The sequence below is a fragment of the Drosophila innubila genome (assembly GCF_004354385.1).
Source record: "Drosophila innubila isolate TH190305 chromosome 3R unlocalized genomic scaffold, UK_Dinn_1.0 2_E_3R, whole genome shotgun sequence".
NCBI classification, from domain to species: Eukaryota; Metazoa; Arthropoda; class Insecta; order Diptera; family Drosophilidae; genus Drosophila; species Drosophila innubila.
The window spans coordinates 21,054,043-21,068,752 of NW_022995380.1; the positions used below are offsets into that span (position 1 = coordinate 21,054,043).

Consider the following 14,710-nt stretch of genomic DNA (forward strand, 5'->3'; position numbering starts at 1 on the left):
TTGTAACTTGTTTAATTAGGAAAATTTTGATGAGAATTTTTTTACAAATTTTAATAAAGTATATTCTTGAATGCAGTAGTTTTTTCTTTATTCGTAACTTGCAACAGCTTTTAACCCAAATCTTTGGATAGAGTGAAAGATTTTATTCAAAAATTTTTAATTTTTTAGCTATCAGTATTTTAAGAAAGTATCTTTAATTTATGAGCTTATTGCAGCAGTTTAATTAACATCCTTTTAATTAACAATAACAATTTTTAATTATTAGTATTTTTTTTATAAATTTTTCAAATATTTAAATAAATTTATTTTAGAAATAAATGCAGTAGTTTACGCAATTTTAGTTGAAGTTGTTGACAAACAATTAGGCAAACAACTACCAAATAACATCCTAAATTAACAAAAAATTAATGTTGATTTTTTAAATAGTAATTCAAATATCTGCATTCGAGAGCTTAAGAAAGGGTATCAGTTACTCGTTGTTTCTAGCATGTTTTTCTTATTTTTTCTGGCATATTTTGCTGGCTGCTGTTGCGTTTGCCGGACGTTTGTTTGCTTTGTCATTGGCATGGCAATTCAGCAGCAAGGACACGCACGGCAGCAGCTCAACGTTAAGAGTGCTGTGAGTCCTGAGAGAGTCCTGCTACATGAGTACGAGTATGTCCTGGTTGTTTGCTTCGCGCATTAAGCTAATTATGCCCAAATAAAGCGGCACGAATTGAAACGCGCGCTCTGATCAAACAGAGCAGACACTGAAAAAGTAAGGGAGTGCTCGGATGTCCTGGATGTCCTGGATGCCAGCACTTAACTTTGGTTTCCTTTATGCGGATGTGGTTGCGTTTTTCTTCTTTTTTTTTTTTTTGATTGTTTTTCAATTTTCTGCATTGTTAAACTTTTTGTTACTCATGTTTTCAGGGGGCCTTGTTTAATTTGCCGGGATGTCACGTGTCGCCAGGCAACTGCAAGTGCAGGCTCGGCACGTGTCCTGATTTCTGCTCTTCCTCACAGTGTCACCAGCTGTTTAATGGAGGCGAGAGATGGCAAATATTTAGCTTGTGCATCGAGCAAATCAATTTCGTATGCCGGTCGTCAAATGGCAAACGAATTTGACATTGTGCACACCCTGTTTTTCCTGCTACTTCCTCCATTCTTTTTTGCTCCTTCCTGGTCCAGTCAACATCATCCGACTGGGCCTGGTCACGTGTCGTCCGTCGCGCCTCTTTCGTTCTTGTTGCTAATCTATCAAAAGCGTTGGCAGCACACCAAATTGAGTTTGTTTGGATATCATTTCTGTGCTTCTACTTGCATCCTTCCGCCGGTTTGGCTACCTGCCCAAAAGCCACTGCCAAAGCCACTTTCACTTGCTCGTTTCAAGCCTCCATTTCCTCCATTTCACTCCAGTTCCCACATTTCTCCCCGCCGCGTTGACGTCCACGTCAATCAAATTAGGCCGGGCGTTTGTTTTCCGTGCCAAAGTTCACACATCCAATTCATGTATTTTTTTAGGGGTGGTTTCCATTTCCCTTTTTCTTTTGTCGGCGCTAACTTGCGATTTGCGTTTTGTAAATGTTTTTCTAATCAGATTTGTGTGCTTTACACAGGGGAGTGCAATTTGTTTTGATGTGAAAGGCGCAATCCGTTTAAGTGACATCAAGGAGTGAGTTCAAAGACAATGCCTTCGAATCACATGTATATAATTACTTCTGCTGGGAGTCGTAATGCCTGCAGCAATAATGTCATTTCATATTTTTGGATGAAATGAAGACATGGCATATGGTCATGTCAGTATCCAGTTTTAGTTGCAGAGTGACACATTTGATTGTTGTACTCTCTCTCTCTCTCTCTCTCTCTCTATCTATCGCTTTTCCCTGTGGCAATCAAACCACATTTGATCGATTGCTTTTTAACCCCATCATTAAACTAAAATAAATAGTAATCGTTGATATTGTAAATTCATAAATTAATATAACAACTGCAACTGCAATTGGCAATCGATTTATTGCGACAATTCAAAAGGCAGCCAAGTTAACAGTTGGCAAATGTTTCCATTTTGCGTGCAATTGACCATGCTCGAGTTTTCTAGTTTTTCGTGCGCTAACCGATTGCATTTCCTCAGCTTTTTCTTGTATGTCTTTTTTTTTAGAATAATTTTCGCCATTTTTGATTTTGGTCGAATCGCATGTTTTGCTTATTTTTTGTCTCGCTCGGGAATTACTTTTTAAGACCCTTTTGCGTTTTGTGGATTATTAATATTTAGCAAGATTTTGCCATTCTAATTGATTGTTTGTCCATTCCCCCCCCATCTCCTCGTGCTTCCTCTTGCTGCTCCTCCTCTCCACAATCGTGGCCAGTGTCTGCTTATCTATCTCTGAGTAACCTATCGATCTAGTTATCTATTCCAGCTCGGCCCGGGGCTTCCACTAGGAGTTACTTAACGCTTTGAAATACGAGTACATATGCTCATAATATCCATTTAGATATAACCAATCGCCAGGTAACCAGGTAACCACTCGCCACATTTGTTTACCTCGCCCGGCATTTATTTGTGCATTACACAGCGTAAGCGCACTTAAGTTCCCTTTAAGCCCTGGCGCCGCTCCAATTGCGAAAAGAAAACGGGCCACAGCCACAGTCAGATACACTTACACACTCACGCAGATACACACACACACACACACACACACATATGCCTGGCATTCATTGGCCAGGCCAACAGCTAACTGGCGCCATTTGTTGATGACTTGATGATTGTCCATTTTTCATTGAAACGTGCGCAGGTGAGCAGCTAAATGAGATCGTGATCAACATGCTAATTAGTTTGACCAATCAACTGATTGTTACATGTGGCGCCATCTATGGAGCATTTGCATTTTCTGCGCTAGCGGTGATCTTTACAGTTGGGTTGTGGTCTTGGCTAAACTGCGTTCATATGTACCCAAAAAAACGCAGCTGTACCAAAAAATGAATTTTGTGGTACATTTGATCTCAGTGAGAATGCTGTGAATATTATACATAAGAACAGGAATTCTAATAAAGTATTCTATATTGCTTGTATTTATCTTAATCAGTTATTTTAATCAAAACTATTTAATAACTAATATCGATCAAGATATCAAGTCTCAAGTCTAGATCAATAGATATCCTAGCCAAAAAAAGAGGTCAAATGAAACTACATATATACGATCAAAATGTCGGCAAGAAAAAGTGTATTTAATATTCATAAAGTCTTTTTAAAGTACAGATTATACTAATGAAATTATAATTAATAATTTTAATAGAGAAAAAGATATTTCAAAATTGCTTATGATGGATAATTTTAAGTTGCTTTCAATAAAAATGAAGATTCTTTAATATAGCTTATTATGGATAACTTTAGCTAGGTTCTCTTAAAAGTAAGAAAATCAAGTCACTGAGTTGAAGGCTTATACTACGGTTATGTATTCCACAGAGGTCAAGGTGTTATTTGCTAATTTAGCATATTAATTGTGCGTACTTAATAATAAATTAAATTTAATTATTTACAAATTAAATACTTTGGAAAGACTAACTGTTCAGTATAGATACTGTTCAATTTCGTGGCGTAATCTTGACTCTAAGGCCATCCTTGGGACGCAGGATCAGCTCTCCCAGCAGAGTCAGATCCTCGCGACGATCGACAGCTTCAATCTTGTATTTACGCAAAACCGTCGAGATGACCGCCTTCTCCTCTAAAATGGCAAACTTCTGTCCAATGCAGTTACGTGGCCCAGCACTGAAGGGTATATAAGCAAAGGGATGACGTCCGGCACAGTTTTCGGGCAGGAAATTGTCCGGATTGAATTGCTCCGGTTTGGGAAAGATGCGGGGATTGCGATGAAGAGCATAAGTCATAATAATCGCCTGAGTGCCGGCGGGCACCAACTTGTCGCCTAATTGAAGAAAAAATATTAAATAAGAATAAACAAACAAGGAAATATATTTTATGTCTTACCTATGGTCACATCCTCGCCCACCATGCGAGCCCACATGGGCACACTGGGAAACAGTCTGAGGGCATCCTTGATGCAAAACTCCAAATAACGCATGTCCAACAGATTCTTCATTGTGGCTGGCGTATCAGTATCCTTGCCAAATATGGACTCAAGCTCCTCCACAACACGCTCCTGATATTCCGGATATGAGCCGAGTAGGAAAAGTGTCCAGGAAATTGCCGCCGAAGTTGTGTCATGTCCCTCAAACATAAAAGTATCCACCTCCTCACGTATGTCCTCCTATAAAATTAAAATTCATTTTTATTTATGTTAATTTATAACAAGTAAATTATATATTACTTACATTCGATAGCACTGTGCCTTCCTTGGAGGCATCGATTAACAGATCGAGAAAGGCCAAGCGCTTCTTTTTGCCAAAATCATCGTAGGCATCAGGCATTTCGTTGTTGTTGTTGTTGTTATCGTTATTGTTGTTATTAGCCACCTCACTCTTACGCTCACGTATCACCATATTGGAGAATCCATGGAGCGTATTAACGTAGCTCTGATGTGTCTTGTAATCGTCGGTCAGGCGGAAAAGGAAATCGTTCTGCAGCCAGATCTTTGCCTGACGACTCTGCACAATGGAACCAATGCTAGGACGAGGCAACGAGGGTGCAAATTGGATGGAGAAAGTATTGCATTAAATTGAAAGTTAGTCAAGTGTTTTGCTGTCAGTCTGGTACGTCGAATGCGAGTATATAGTGTATACACTGTAACTATATCTGTGTGTGCTTTATGAGCCATGTTATCAGCGAGAACAGCAGCAGCAGCAACAGTCGCTCTGGAAGCATCCCATTGACATCTTAATCTCGCATATTTTGCGCTTGAGCGGAGCACACCCCAAATAATGTGTGTGTGTGCGTGTGTGTGTGTGTCTGTGTGTGTTTGTGTGTGAGAGCCTGCCACACCCACTGACAGTTGCACTGACAGCTTTCAATATCTCATACAATCACCCCTTCCCCGAAATGTTGATAACTAGTTTGCTCATTTAACTTGCACTATGAAATTGTGTTCTCTTAAATAATAACAGTAATCTTATAAGAGCAGACCTATTTCCCATCTGAATAGGAGTTGGAAACCAAAACCATACCATTTTTAAATTTGCATTTTAGTTGTATACCTTAAAAACTTTTTTCTATTGTGTTTTTTTCGTTTCGATATTATGTGTCAAATGTTAATTTTAAAATTTTGTCGTTAAAAGATTATAACGCGCTTTATATGAATTAAAATAATTAAAACATTAACACGAGAGTTCAATTTCTGAAAGTTCAAATTGTTCCTATAAAAAAGCGCTATATATCTTTATTTTCTTCGATTTGACGGGGAATTTTAAATTGCGTTTCATTTTGTATGTACTTAAAAATGCACAAAATATAGCTTGAAAGTGTAGATGTTTTTTGTTGTATTTCATTCACGACTGATCTCATTTAGCTTGGCAGGGTGGAAATCGAACCCGGTTGTTTTTTCGAAGGTCGGCGACATCTGTCTGCCTAAATTTTTATTCATTACCAAAATTATTCCAACTTTCATACCAGATATTATTCCCAGTTAATTTCTTCCATTAAAGTTTTCTAAGTTACAATTACTTTGCATAGAAAGTAATATCTACTAGAGCCTTAAAATCGTTTTCTTTCCCATTTCCTTCATTTTCTACCCGTTATCGTCTCAAGCTATCAAAACTATAAACTTTTTCCTGCATTGTTTCTAAGATAAATATTTTTAACCACATCCGAATCAACGGATAGATCACATTCACACTTTCATTTTTGTACAGCAAATTTTAATAAATATTTGAAGGTATTTAATTAGTCCCGTATTTCCCCCTCAGCTTACCCATATACCGCCTTCACATACTCCGATTCACTGTTGCTCTGTGCATAGATTTTGCGACCCATGGCAGTTTCTGTGACGCAATTAGAAAGAAACCGGTTACTTGATACATGATACGAGTGAGTACAACAATTGTAACATTGACACTCACCGCAAATAATGTCCAAAGTGCAAAGTGTGACGTAGGGGAATAAATTGAATGCCTCGCTGCCCAATTCGACGGCCAGTTTGCGGGCCAAGACGGCGCTTTGCTCATTAAAAACATCAATAAAATCATCCAAGATTTTGAAATGGAATGCAGGTGTCAGAATCTGCAAGGGTTTATATACAAATAATAATGGTATATAGTTCAGTTAGTTGATATTGTGACCTGTGACCTTACCTTTCTGCGGGAATGCCATTTGCGATCGGTGCTGGTGAGGAGACCAGTGCCCAGCCAAGGATGCAGATAATCATAGTCATGACTCTTGTTTACATACTTCTGACTGTTTAATATAGGCTACAGAAAGAGTTGCGTAGTGATTAGACAGTCTCCTCAATAAATTAATTGCCACTTACCTCAACTGTCTCGGGCTCGAAGAGCAACACTCTTGGCGCAGTTCCTTGCCACACGCGATTGATGCCAATACGTGTGCCCCACAATTTTTGCATGCCCATAACTCGATTGAAGAGCTCTGCAAAATAAAAACAAAAAAAATACGAAATTGTTCGACACAGTCAAACCAGTTAACACTTGTACTCGTAACTGTCTCAGAGTGTTGGTCGGCCTGAGTGACAGCTAACGAGCGTTTAAGTGTAAATAAATGACAAAAACAATAAATCTGTTGTCAATGTTTCGAGCTACCATCCAGCTACCAGTTTCTGTTTCACGTGTGAAAACTGCTTGCGCCATCAATTAATGAAAAATGAAAAACCATCTCAGATGTGAAAAACAATCAAGGTCGTCATCATGTAAAGCGTTGTGTAAATTTTAATATGTTACACTTGTTTATCACAAAGGTAAACACAAATGAGTTAAGCTCAGGGTTTCCCCTGCCCCTCTTTTTCTTTGTCTCTTTTTATCGCTCTTTCTCTGTCTTTGTGTATGTTTATTGCAAGCGACCTGCGCATTCGCACGTTGCTCATACGCCTGGTTGGTCGCCCATTGCATCAATTAAAACTATGACACACTGTGTGTGACACACTAACACATACATACTTACACTAACACAGTTACACACTTGCTTGATCTGTCTTTGAAGATGTCTTACAATGATTTTATGTAACCCAAACTTGAACGACAACACGAACTACAGAAAGCAACAACACCCCACAACAACAACACCCAACAACACTCTCCGGGTATGCGGCTGCTCTTCTTCTTTTGTCTCTTTCGGTTGTCCGTTAGCCATTCGTCGGAATTTTGCATGTTTAAGGTCGAGCCAAGTTAGGCTATCAAAATGAGTAGCAAATATTAGGCGTGCAAGAAAACAAAACACACAAAATACAGCAAAATAAATTAAAGAAAAAGAAAACAAAACACATTTCAAAAAATTTTTACCGGCTCTCATTATAATTTCCCTTTGAAATTGGTTTATGACTGCTTGTCGTTGTTGTTGTAGTTGCTATTAGCAAAGTTGTCAAACAGCAACAATTTTTGGGCCGCTTCAAGTTGCGTTAACAATTTGCCATAATTTATTTGCCGCTTTCAACAATGTGTCATTGGGCGTCTCGGACTGTGGCATAAATAGTTGCATATTAAAAATTACTTTGCGACTAATCGTAGCTACATCATAGAGCTGTCGATGTTGCATGTTGTTGCTGTTGTTGTAATTATTGTTAATGTCAATCAAGCTGACTTTCAATGCCACGCAGTGAGCACCCACGACCACAGACTGAAACTCAGACTGAGACTTAGACTGAGACTCAGAATCAGAATCAGACGTTAACCGAGACCCAGAGACACGTCGGCACTGACTGCCAAATGTTCTTAACTCGAATTCAAAACCAACGCGGGCCTTGGGGCAAGCACACAGTTCAACGTGTTGCAGTGCTGCAAAGTTGTTTAGAAGAAAAAATAAATTATGATTTAAAAACTGCTGACACTTGGGCCATTTACAGATAGACAACGGATTCTGACCTCGAGTTAAACAATTGTTGCAGCATCATTTTGTGGATGCTTCTGTTTGGCGCTTGATTCGTTCTTAAGTATTTCTTGAATTCTATAAAAACCACTTGAGGCGACATCTCAAGTTGTTGCTTATTCCTCGATTGCCTTGAACCAAACTGACAACCGGCAAAAAGTCAAATGAATACAAAATTAATTATTATCTCTTCTTATTTCAAATTTGAAATTTGCATAATTTGAATCGTCGACTGAGAACATGCATGCAAAAACTTGCAGTAAATTTGATGTTGGAGAGATGTTTATTTATTTCTTTATGTTTTTATCGATTATACGATAAGAGAAAAACTATAAAAAATCAAAAAAATAATTTTAAAAAAATATTGTAGCATATTAAATTTACAATGAAAATCAATATATAATATTGTATTAATTGTGTGAGAACTGAAATGATGAAAGACAAAATTAATAGACTAGTATAGTTTTTATCTTTAGCTAAATTTATTTTATGTTTAACTACAATTAGCACCACTTTTACTATTATTACTTATGAGTATCTTGATATCTCGTCAATCGAATTAAATCGAATGCATTAACATTTGAAGGCAAAGTAGCTGCCAATTTCCGACAGTTTCAACTGCTTAAAACCAAAGTTGATCTGCCACACTAAAACCCATCTAGCCAGAAAAACCACTTCAGCTCACTCCATAGAAGTATTTTTAATGATATAGCAACAGAACAAAGAACAAAGAATGAAATAAAATTTCATTGCATACCAAATTTTTGGAAATTGATTATTCACTTTTTCAATAGCAAGTTAAACATCTTCAGTTGAACTTGGCCAACTGATGAGGCTGAGACTGCTGGCCGAATAGCATGTGCTTAAATCTAGGTAATTTAAATCGATAGATACAATATCTATCTATCTATCTGTTTACCGTGTTTCTTGCAGCGTTTCCGCATTTAAATATCTCTGTGTTTGTGTGTATGTTAATTGGTCCATGTTTCTAGTTTCAGTGCGGAACTGTTATATAAGCAATGAATTAATCATGCAAAGATTTATTGAACGCAGACAATCTTTTTGTGTATATTTTTGGCTATTATCAAACGTTTACGTCAACTGCAAAGCTGCAGAAAAAAGCTTTTGAATGTCAAGATCAAGATCAAAACCAAGTCCAAGATCGTGTACTCCCGATGGCGGCACGTCCGCCTCAAAGACATCGACTTAAGACTGTATTAGACCTTTTTTTGGAGATGAAGTTTATGACCGTTTTTTATAACTCTTCGAGTGTTTGTGTTGGGCTCGTTATACAACTCATTTATGAGCGACTACTGTTTTTTATTTGTTTATTTGTTTGTCTCTCTGTTTTTCTTTCGTTCTTTATAAAGTTGCTTAATTTGGTTTTAAAGCTAATTTCATTTCAATTGCATAGAAATTTTAAATTTATTCATTTAAACGTTTCCGTCAATTTGCTCTTTTTATTTTATCATGTTTTTTTCTGATTGTGGTGAAAGTGATCTTTTATTTTTTGCACTAAACTAGCCACATATTAAGCTCAAAATGGGAACTAGTGCAACCCACGAATTTATTTAATGATTTGTGCTATACATTATTTTTTAGTTATTTATGTGCAGTTTATTCTAAAACTTGAAAAGAGTTTAAACCAAAATTTAATGTTAATTAATGATGCAATATTACTCTTCAAATCAGCTTTAAAATCACTTTTGATCATTAATGTTAATTCGTTTTGGGAATCAGACTTTGTTATAAACATGTATCATCAATATATGGCGCACATACTTTTAATTAAATCAATTCAAAAGTTCTTAACGGAATTATATCCATATTTTTAAAAATTTCGATTCTTTTTGCTTGACATTTGCTAATGATTCTCTGTTAATTAGCGCATTTTGTTCACTTGACATTTGTCAAGTCACGTTCTCCAGATACTATATTACCTACAGATAAATGTAAATACGTAAACCGATGACATTTGGGGCAATGAAAGTAAGACTGAGAGCAATGCAAAGTTCATTAACACTTTCCAATACTGATTCCACACTTATGGTGGGGATCTATCGAAACCCAAACATCATTGGCAGTCGACGAATATTTGTTTATTTGCTTGTCATTTAATTAGCACCTCATATATACGCTTTATTTAGTACATCTGCTTTGTTAGCCAAATCAATCAGATCGATCTATTACGAGCAGTCTAATGACTCAGGGTCAAGTAGAATGAATAGTACACAGTCATGAAACTCACCATCATGATCCACATTCATTTCGATAGCATTTCCAAGAAATGGAAGTGCAGCAGGTCCTGGTATCCTTTCAATATATTTCACCAAACGAGCCCGTCTCTTGTTGTAGACCACAAAGAAAATTGTAATTACGGTCAATAGAAGAATTGTTATAGGCGAATAGCCTGCCACGATTTGAGCCGCTTTTGAGAGCAATAAGCTCTCGGCCATCAATGAACTAAATACTTTCGAGGACATTTTTCAGGCAGTCTCTGTTCTAACACTTGGCCAAAAACCCTTTAGCACATGTCCTTAATACACAAACACACAGAAATTAATTGGCGGCTCTATCGAATAAAACCCGAACCCGGCTCAATGAAACTCGTATTAATTTAAACTCTTTCTCTTCGACACAAACGCCGCGAACTCCGACACACAACTAACACAAAGTTCGAGATTGCACAAAAATTTAAAAAGAAGTGCTAAATTTTTCGGTTGGCGTTTCGGGTTTTCAATTTCGGTTTCGCCTCAGCTCAGCTCGGCTTTAAATGTGTGCATGTGTGTATCTGTGTGTGAGCCGGAGATGGAGCCGATCGCTGGCTGTGAAAAAGTAGTAGAAAATCTACTACTATTACTACTACACTCTCAGTTGGCAGCTCATGTATATCGCAGTGGTAACCAAATGTTTTGTCATGAGCAACATGAGTCGGCGCTTTGTTGTTGTTGCTCTTTGTGGCACTAAGACACAAATTGTTGTGCATTTGTATTTCTCTTTTTTTATAATACATTTTTTTTTTTGGCTGTGATTGCTGCCCTTGTATTTGTATCTCAAAACTCATATGCAGTTAATTGTGTAGACAATTGCTTGACAGTTCTCTTGGGCCTCCTCCTCCACCTCCTCCTGCTGCTTGAAGTTTACTCCCGTTTTATGGCAACGGCCTTTGGCAGCAATTAGCAAGTGTTTAGGATGAAATCGCTTATTCTAATAAAACTCAACTCTATTTTAAAGTGGAAACTGTGAGCAGTAGTTACATATTTCATTATATGAGTGCAATTAAAACAACTTTACTGTGTCATGTCCGCTGACAAGAGGACCGTCAAAATGGGAGCGTTTAATTTGAGTGGTCAGAATTTCATAATGCTCTCGTAAAGTTGTTTCTCTCTCTGTTTTTTAGCCTTCGTTTAAAAGTCTGAATTAAATATATATTTTTGCACAGCTATTAACAAATTAGTTGCAAATTTGTTAGTACTTGCATGCTAAATACAAATTCTAAATTCTTAAATTTAATTTTTATATGTCCCAAGGTCAATACCAACTGTCGTACACAACACCATCCGTCTAATGGAAAATATTTTCATGGCCATGGAAGCCGGCACATAGAAGAAACAAAACAAAATATCAAAAACCACATCATATAACTGGTTCCGCATGTTATTCTATAGAACTTCGAATTAATTTAATATGAAGCGACTATCGCATCTGTCTGGGTTGGTAATCAAGTTAAGTTGAGTTAAACTCGGGTTCCTAGCTCTTGAATCAAATATCATTATATTGGGTTAAAATACCCTACGAGTTTTAAGTTGCAGAAGAGGTTTAATAGTCGAAAGTTACATCAAAATTAAATCATCTAAAAGTTGTACGCTTTGGTTTCAATTTAACTCAAGAAATTTTAATATTAAAATATATCGTTTCGAAAATAATATTATATTATTTTCCATATTTTAAGTTAAGATGGATGGTTTAAAATTGTTTTCAAATAAAGTATGGTATAATACATAGTCGATCAATATATTTATATTTAGATGCTTCAATGGAACCTGTTTAACACACCCAGACAATGGCTAAGGCATGCGAGAACCTCTTGAAGACCTTTCTTAGGTTTGTTTGTTTAAGCCAACCAATTAGTTATGCAACTTGTGGTTCAATAGAACTTGTGGCATAATCAAAACAAAATTATTAACGACTTTAAAATGTAGATGCCAAACAAGTTTTTCATATAAGAATATGCAAATTACTTTCTAGATACGCACACTTAAATTTAGGAGCATCTCTGCGTAAAATTACATAATAGATTGTGGAATATGCCCTTGCGTCAATAAAAATTTATCTTCAATCAGTTGTTTACGTATCATATACATCTGAAACCTATTTTATGTCCACTTCCCCAACATTTAATTATTCTATCACGTCTCAAATTCAGAAGTAAACTCTTTGTTTATGTCCGTCTAGGAAGTAACAGCTGTCCAGTGAATCGTTCTTTAATTATACACAAATTAACAGCTTCTATAATAAAAAGCAGCTCTCTCAAAAGAAGCAAGTCACCGTCTGTTCAACACTTCCCCGCACTTAAGAGATACTAATCCTTTACCATAATATCATTTATTTTTTGCTTTTATGTTTATGAACAACATTTACGAATACTGGCACGCAAATAAAATTCTTGACAATTGAATAAGCTGCTTGCCTTTATCTACATAGGAATGAGTACCATTAAAAAGAACCCAAATTTTAGCTGGGTTTCCCCCTATTAAGTAATACGTCGTGCAGATAACTCCCATTCATATAAATCATAATTGCTACATAATTTCAAATTATTATAATTTGGCATATTTTAAAATGTTGATAGTCAACATATGAAATAATCTGACAATTCACGAGTTTAATAAACTCTGTAATCTTAAGATTTATAAATCTACTTAATAATATTAATCCTCTTATTAATTCAAATAATTTGCAGTTTTTAGCACATTGGATTATAACTATAAGTATATTAAATTTTTGAAATTTATTAATTATTTCGGGACGGCGCGAACGCCATTCCCGGCTACCAAAAATTACACGCACGAGTTATTCACATTAGGAATAATCGCAGAGGTCAACTCAGCCGTAAGTGCAATGGCCAAGCCTCACTCCGGAGGAACCGCCTTCGTGATCACGGTTAACCTCTACGCCAGGTAAGTATGCTTTTCTCTGCTCTGGAACAGTCAGACCTATCCTGCTGTGCTAAAACTGTTTGAGAATTATAAGGAGCACGCAGTTCAACATTTCTACAGCAGGAAAAAAGCAAGCAAAGCCAACTGGTTGTATGAAACTTGGTGGATGATTATGCTAAGTAGAAAGCAAGCCATTTCTAGGGGTTGAAAATGGTCAATGGGAAGTTTGGTAAAAATGAACAGTGATGGAAGAAAATTCAATTCAACAATTTTAATGCAGAATCAAAATAGATGCAAAATAAAAATTAAATTTATATTCCGCAAGAAAATCGGTCAAGATTTGACAAAGTTATGACAATTTGAAGATTTTAAAATAGCGTCATGGGAGAAGTATGGAAAAGTGTCAAGAGGAAATATAGAAAAATGAATAGGGATTTAAAAAAAAATAAGTTTTCTAATTTTGATACAGTGCCATATTAAAGGACAAATAAAGGTTATTTAATATGACTTTATAACGCTTTTCTCATATGCGAATTAAAATTGCTTTATTTCCGGTAGAAATAAAAAATTTATCTATGTATCTACATACATACACGTATGTATACTCGTATTATAGACCATTAATTAACACTTTCCAACTGAAATAATCTGTAAACATTCATTTGCAGTGTTTTGTCGTATCTTTCGCATATTATATGTCCTATTCACTTGTCAAGAACTGTGGTCATGTTGCTTTGCTTTCCACATTCCCGTCATCCCTCTTATCAATATACTGAGTCGGACGGCTGCACACAGATACACACACACAAACATGTGAAACAGCTGGCTCTGCACGTTGTGCCAGTTTTGCTTGCTTGCGCCTTATAATTCTCAAACGGTTTTAGCACAGCAGGAAAGGTCTGACTGTTCCAGAGCAGAGAAAAGCATACTTACCTGGCGTAGAGGTTAACCGTGATCACGAAGGCGGTTCCTCCGGAGTGAGGCTTGGCCATTGCACTTACGGCTGAGTTGACCTCTGCGATTATTCCTAATGTGAATAACTCGTGCGTGTAATTTTTGGTAGCCGGGAATGGCGTTCGCGCCGTCCCGAATTTATTAATAAATTTCTAATTTAGAATTGTGTGTGTTGGGTGAAGAAAATGTTTGCTAAAAGAGATATTATTACTGTGGACTGGATTACTTTAAGATAATTCTAAGATATATGCATCCACGGTTTGTTAGACTCTTTTATTCTGCTCGTATGTTTATTCAATTAAGCTGTTTCATATTGTAAAAGGCAGTCTAAATTAATGTTTTTTTTAACGGGGTAACTAATTGTTAAACGGCCTAGATTTTCCGTTCTTTTAGTTGTGCTCCTATGTAGATGAAGGCTAACAGCTTATTTTAAAAAGTATCTCGAGAGCTTCGTTTTGTATGGTTTGTTTATGTTTCTAATAAAACCGAAAAGAGCAAGTAAAATATGATTTGTAATATGATGGTGGTGGTTTCATAAGATTCTTCTTAATAAAGACAGATTGTCGGCTTACCTATTATTTGATAGACAAAAACTTCACTTTTAAAAATGCTACATGATAGAATAATTACATGT

At 36.4% G+C, this 14,710-nt stretch overlaps 1 protein-coding gene and 2 non-coding genes across 3 annotated transcripts; 1 reads left to right on the plus strand and 2 right to left on the minus strand.

Annotated features, from left to right (window-relative positions):
- Positions 1 to 3,175: 3,175 nt before the first annotated feature.
- Positions 3,176 to 10,549, minus strand: LOC117790305 (cytochrome P450 4c3). Its single transcript, XM_034629716.1, has 8 exons — positions 10,212 to 10,549; positions 6,399 to 6,514; positions 6,223 to 6,339; positions 5,992 to 6,151; positions 5,844 to 5,913; positions 4,312 to 4,603; positions 3,968 to 4,247; positions 3,176 to 3,905 (listed from the first exon to the last, which is right to left on the minus strand). The coding sequence occupies exons 1-8, from the start codon at positions 10,444 to 10,446 to the stop codon at positions 3,565 to 3,567; spliced, it is 1,611 nt and encodes a 536-aa protein (XP_034485607.1). The 5' UTR covers positions 10,447 to 10,549; the 3' UTR covers positions 3,176 to 3,564.
- Positions 10,550 to 12,985: 2,436 nt separating this feature from the next.
- Positions 12,986 to 13,151, minus strand: LOC117793068. Its single transcript, XR_004618211.1, has one exon. It is a non-coding gene; the product is annotated as a U1 spliceosomal RNA (small nuclear RNA).
- An 896-nt stretch (positions 13,152 to 14,047) lies between these two features.
- Positions 14,048 to 14,213, plus strand: LOC117793069. The gene has a single exon (XR_004618212.1). It is a non-coding gene; the product is annotated as a U1 spliceosomal RNA (small nuclear RNA).
- Positions 14,214 to 14,710: the final 497 nt, after the last annotated feature.

Bases quoted from the DNA above. Each gene is read 5' to 3' on its own strand.
- LOC117790305 (XM_034629716.1), bottom strand. From the start codon at position 10,446: ATGTCCTCGAAAGTATTTAGTTCATTGATGGCCGAGAGCTTATTGCTC. The intron at 6,515-10,211 runs GTGAGTTTCATG...TTTATTTTGCAG, and splicing joins AATGAATGTGGATCATGATG to AGCTCTTCAATCGAGTTATG. The intron at 4,248-4,311 runs GTAAGTAATATA...TTAATTTTATAG, and splicing joins AAGGCACAGTGCTATCGAAT to GAGGACATACGTGAGGAGGT.